The sequence below is a fragment of the Argiope bruennichi genome, chromosome X2, assembly GCF_947563725.1.
Source record: "Argiope bruennichi chromosome X2, qqArgBrue1.1, whole genome shotgun sequence".
In the NCBI taxonomy this organism is placed as follows: domain Eukaryota; kingdom Metazoa; phylum Arthropoda; class Arachnida; order Araneae; family Araneidae; genus Argiope; species Argiope bruennichi.
Window position 1 is genome coordinate 7,184,787 of NC_079163.1, and position 6,483 is coordinate 7,191,269.

The 6,483-nt window shown below is 29.1% G+C and overlaps 1 protein-coding gene across 1 annotated transcript in view; it reads left to right on the plus strand.

Moving 5' to 3' along the window:
* The window catches only part of LOC129960571 (A-kinase anchor protein 7-like), a 31,817-nt gene extending 26,982 nt beyond the window's left edge, over positions 1 to 4,835 (plus strand). Inside the window, exon 7 of the mRNA XM_056074063.1 lies at positions 924 to 4,835. Within this exon, the coding sequence (XP_055930038.1) occupies positions 924 to 1,030 (107 nt within the window). The 3' untranslated portion in view covers positions 1,031 to 4,835. The remainder of the gene's footprint in view (positions 1 to 923) is intronic.
* The last annotated feature ends 1,648 nt before the right edge of the window (positions 4,836 to 6,483 follow it).

The window sequence follows — 6,483 nt, forward strand, 5'->3', positions numbered from 1 at the left end:
TTTGTTTCCCATTCTGCCTCAGTTATACAAAGTGTGTAACAATGATGTAAGTGTATATACATTCTTATGATGCTACATATTTTGGTGCAAGTTGGCTGGTAACCGGGGATGATCAGAAGTATTGTCACTTGGGCTCCACGCTTCCTAAAAGGGCCCTTCCACCCTGGTGTGCTCACCTCAAACACTTTATCTTGTTACATAACTTGAGCAGCACAGAAATGGCTCATCGCCTTGCATATATAGACAACTTTCATTTGGCTTCTGCAAAGAAAAACCTCTGTTGGGTTAATGTCACTAGCTGTTTCTGCACATAGTTGTATATAATGATCTTAGGCATTGAACATACCTCTTGTCTCAACTTTTTGTTGTTATATCTGACTAATTCTGATTTCCACCTGTTATTGGTCTTCCAATAAATCTGCATAGATTTTTTTTCTTATAAATATCTTTCCAAGCAGATGACTATTTAAAACTTATTATCTTATTTTCACAATAAAACATTTATCAGTACCAATGGCATATTCCAACTTCAATGACAGTACCTTTTATTTATTTATTTTATATTATTTATTTAAATAATGCATAATTTTCATATTGATTGATTTTTTCATAATTTATTTCCATTTTTTTTAATTTCTTTAAATTATGGAAACGAGTGCCAAATGTTATGTTGTAAAAGTCTCTACTGGAATTGCATAAAAGATGTGTAAAATGTTCATGTTGTGCAACTTAGCTAAAATATTACTGCTGTAGTATTTTGAAATTCTTATGATAACAGTTCTATACAGATGAGATTTCAGAAGTATTTCTTGCTCTAAGAATTTTTATAAGACCTTAAGCTTTAGGGTATATTTTGCACTTTTTAGAATTATTTTTTATATAAATTTTTAGTTATTTTTGTATAATGAAAATTTTATTTGCAGAATCTATTCCTGGCTGTAGTCGACAAACACATTTGGGAGATATAAATAAAAAGAAAATGGACATTCGAATGAAAATAGCTGATTTAACTCAAAGAATTTTCAAGTGACTTGTATCTCAAATTTGTAAGGAAACAATATCCGATGGACTATACTAAATAAATGGTCCTGAGACGTTGTTTATTCTATAAAATACAATAATTGTGTTGCAACACATTTGTTAAACTTTTATACATATCTTTTGTAAGTTTATTAAAAGTTAATTCGCTTTCTATTTCTGGCACATTTTTCTCCAGAATGAAAGATTCTAACATATTATACAAATATATTAATTTCGGTTGTTGGGAAAAAAATTAGTTTATAGATCCATTTAGTATGATGAGCCTTGGCCATTAGTAACTTTCTTTGAGGATATTCATGAATGCTAGGTATTCTAATTAGACCGTAAAGAAAATATTTCGTTGGTGATGATCATGAGTAATTTTATGAAACCACTTTCAATCTGTGGAGAAATTTTTGTTGCAGGTAAATTATTATGATACAGAAAAAGTTCTCTGTTGTCCTATGTTGCAATATTATAATTATTTGTTTTGGTATTGATTCAAATTCGTCTCATGAGAGATAAAGCAGATCAACACAAAACAATTTGGATAATTTCTAGATCATCTAGAATCGAAACTTTTAGAAATTAGTAATGTAGGTTTTTTTTTTAATATATTGCTAAAATTCTTTCTTTTATTCAGTCATGTAGTATATTTTTTAATAACTCTGCTTCATGTTATTTAAATAAACACTCTTAAAATGTTAAGAAAAATATTTGCATACTTTTATCTTCCCAATCTAAGTTTTTGCTTAAACTTTAGAATTTTACACAAAAAAATGGTTTCAAAATTATTATTTGGAGTACTCACACAGACTTCTCGATAAGACAGTATTATTTAATACCGATTATTCTATGCAACTTTTGTTCTTAGCAAAATATAAGAAAGCTTTTCAATTAGGTGGAGAAAAGCAGCATGAAATATTAATAATGTTTAATGGGCTGTAATAGAGGACTAATGTTTTTGTTTAATTTTGTACAAATTATACATATGCAGTTTTAAAATAATTAACATATGATTAAGCCTGAATTTAAAATCTTGTTTCAATAAACATTTCTGTCCATTTAGAATCTTAATGATATAATTATTTAAAAGAATTTTATTTGCATTTTATTGTGTGTACTTTTTTTATAATTTTTTTTTAATTTGTATTGTTACGATGAATCATATTTAAAAATTCCTCGCAAAGAAAAAAAATTGAAATATGTGTATATATCTGTATATGATTCCTTAAACATTTAAAATACTTTGTTTTGCCTTTTAAATTTTCTCTCTGCTACTAACCCCACTACTAAATGGACTATACATTAAGTCCATTTAGTAGTGGGATAGTTGAAAACAAGTAAGTAGACTAATAAATAGTTCGGTTATTGGTAAGTTCCAGATAATAGCTGAAACCTTATAGTTTCTTTTCTTTTCTCTATCTCTCTCTCTTTTTACTTCCTAAAAGGTTTATATCTACTTTTCTTATCTAAGTAGACCGATACACCTTGTTACTGTGATAAAAAAATATTTTCATGCCTGTGCATTTTGCAATATTTGAATTTAAAACCTTCCTCTCTTTTTTCAACTTGATTTAAGTGTCATTTTGAAGTTACAATCGACTATCAATAACTGTTCTCACAATGACTTGGATGACATCTGAGCAATCCCCTCTAAATTAGTACACCAGTACAACATACAGACGTTTGTTAAGGTGGTCTGCCGAAATGTAGAATACAGCAAAATTGCTTCAATGCTGCTTTTCGCTTTGTGGAATTCTAAAATTGTGTCAGAAGGTCCGATAAGTTATTACTGTATAGACCTTCAAAATGCTGCTATTTTTACGAATCCTAAAAGTCAAAACATTTATTAGTTTCATAAGTGATTTCATAGAATATTCAGTGTAATTCAGTATTCTTCTTGACTGCATGTAAATGGTGCTATACGTGTTTATATGTTTTGATCTGGACGATTATATGGCTTATTAAATGATACTTGTTTTCTCGAAAAAACAAAGAAAATTTTAGCAACAAAACATTCTTTTCATGGATAAAAACGACCGAATGTATTAAAAATGGTAATTTTGTCTAGCGTCTCTTGTAATCCGGCAATCTTGTGACTTGCATCATTTAATTGGAGTAATCTCATCAGTTTGTAACGAACGGTATTTATTCCCCCCGCACTCCTACAAATGCACTCGCTTGTTTGACGTATATTTCTGTGTGAATTATAGTTTCTGATGCATGAGAGGAAAGCTGGAAATTAGATCCGTATCTGACTTGGCAACGAGCGCACTTAAATTTTTTTGTAGTAATGAATAATGAAATATTTCCAATGTCTCTTATAATTTTTATCAATTTTAAATAATTATACGATTGATTGATATTTATTCTAGTATTTTTGGCTGTTTACATAAATTATTTCCTTTATAAATACGAATATCGACGTCCTTCAAAGGTGCGAAGAAATAATGGAAGAGCAAAAATTATTGAATGTGAAAAACGATGAATTTTGAAACTCTTATCTCATTATTTTATGCAAAAGAAAAAGGATCAACTATTTCGTACAAAAAGAAAACTATGTAGAATTACCCAAACATAGTTCTTGCTTTGAAAACTGCATGGAATTTACTAACGTGCTGTTACTGAATAATCCACCGATAACATTGTGCTTTCAAATAAGCATCTAATGCAGTCGCAAAATTTTTTAAAGACAACGCGAAATGATACAGGATAACGATAATTTTTTAATTTATAATGGGGAAGAGGCTGGAAATGTTTATTGTATTTAAAAATATGGTAACTTTTAAAATATTGTATTTGATAATTTTAATATAATCGTAAAATGATGTAAATTTTGTAATAGTATCGGATATTTATTTGTATTGTGATTTTTATGATTGTATAAGATGCTTCTCTTCTCCAAGCTTTTGTCGCACATCAATGTGTGAATATTAATTTTTCTCTTATGAAATGCAAACATAAAGCATAGATCTGCTTGTCTATTCATATATGTTATATATTAATTCTAAAATCAGCATATAAATTTTATGTCTGTGATTGGCACGATTACATTTAGTTGAATTTTTCTCTGTTATGTTATATTCCCATCTCATAAGGAAGCCTCCCGATGGCTATTTAGTAGTGGAAATTGAATTGTGAATGCTGATAAATGAACCAAACCACTAGGAAGACTTCTGAGCGTTCATGAGAACCTTCAAATTTCCACTCCAAAACAAAAATGCTCATAATTTGATGCATAGCGCATAGGTACAATTATAAAAAAAATAATGTATATATATTACCATAAATAGCGCTTATACATGTAAGTATATGAAAATAGCGAATGTAGAATTCACTCCCGGTTTTTAAAAAACAAAATGTTTAACTTGCCATTTAAAAAAAATGTGCATTTAAAAAGCATCAATTTCATTAATAACTGAAATAAGCTCCCCCCCCCCGAAAAGGAGAAATGTTTAATGCTGGGAAAAATGTTTTCATTTTATTGGATCTGTTATAGGTTTCACAAACTACATGCACTTAGGAGCATAATATTTGTAAGGAGTTTGCCAAAAGAAAATAAAAATCCCCTTACATTTATTACGAATAACTGCATACTGTCGTTTTCTGTGGGTTACCGAAGATTAGACAATCTCTTGTACAATTTTAATGTTTTAAACTTCTTAATAATTAGTGTGATTTTTAATGTTTTTAGATTGATTGTATATACTTATTACATAAATGTTTTATAATGTTCTTGTTATTCACTGCTTATATCTTTATGTATGTATGTGTGTGTTGTTTTGTAATGCACTCTGTAACTGGATTTTTTCTGTAGGATGCATTTTGTTTTAATAAATAAATTATAAAACAGTTGTTTACAAAGCTGATTAGTATTCTCAAATGACATTGAATGGGCATTCAACAAAAGTATGAAGAGGAAATTGAAAAACAGTGGAAGTAAAGTATTTTCAACTCTCAAAATGATAAATGAATGCAAGAGAACAGGGGTCTTATCTATTGAACTGATCATCTACTCAGAGACGTACTGACATAAAATGGCGCTCAAAGCACATGCCGAAGCAGTACTTCTTCCCCTTTTTAAAAACTACAATCTTTATATTCTCCTTCTCCCTTTTTAAAAGCGTAATGTCGGGAAATGGAGAATTAAAAGTTATACCTAAATAATTATATATAAAATATTTTTGAGCTAATGTGATCCAACATCCGATTAATATATGTTAATTATTTTAATAGATTAATTTAATTTATAAAAATTATAAAATATAGCTACTGTAAAGGCAATTATTAACAAAAATATAGTTAAAATGTGTAAAAACTTTTGAAATTATATTTTTTATTATGCAATGACTGACAAAACGAAATATACTTTATATGAGATGATTTCAGAGGACCCCAAACAGCATGAAAGGCATCAACGACAAACTTTTCTCTCCTAATGATATCAATGGAATGCATATTCTTTTTATATTTTTAAAATATATTAAAATTTACACTGAAATAACTATTCGAATTTCTCATTTACGCTTTCTTTAAGTGATTTGAAGTATAAATATATCAAGAATTTCCTGGAAAAAAAATTCACTAAAAATTTTGAAACTATTTTTAAACTTTTTCAAAACATTTTAATGAAATATCATGAATATGCTTCTTAGAAAACAAACAGCCGTCTGTATTCGAAGTTCTCTTCTTGTTGCAAATAATTTATTTTGTATACTGTTATACAGAATGAGTTTAATCAATTCTGACAAACGAAAGAATGTGATAGAAGAGCCCACGGGGATCTTAGAGCCTTAGGGATCATAAAACACTATAGTAACACTGTCCCATCTCCAACTATTTGCAAGTTATGGTAGATATAATGATTTTGCTCAAAATGTTGAGAAAATTAAATTTAAAAAAATGTGGGCACAAAAAGTAAGCACATATTCTGAAAAAATAGTTCAAATCCTTTAAGAAGATCCCAGTTTCATGAAAATACATGGATTTAAAGCCGAATGATAAGCGCCGAAAGGTTGACGAAATTCAAAAATTGAAATATCGTCAAAATGCTTACTTCTGAATTCCAAAAACACCGCAAAAGCTACAATTTGGTAAATTTACCAAAAAGTTGGCTTTCGAATGAGCTCACGATAAACCAAAGTATTTTATTTTAGGAAAAATTGTTTCGTTGGCAATACATCAAGGAAATCGGTGTCCATTGAAAGAGACATTCGACAAAAATTCGCCAAGCAAAACAATTACAAATAAATGGAAAGTATGCAAACCTGCTGTTATGAATGTTTTCGGATATGGAGATGTGTTGTAACCTATTTCTCACATACGGGTGCAAAAGGTGAAACAATCCATTGATTATCCTTTAGCCTATCAACCTTTGAGATGTTTGTTGCTGTTTCCAGGACGTCGCTTGAGCTCGACCGATTTTTTTTTTTTTTTTTCACGTTGTGCCTGTTACTACTT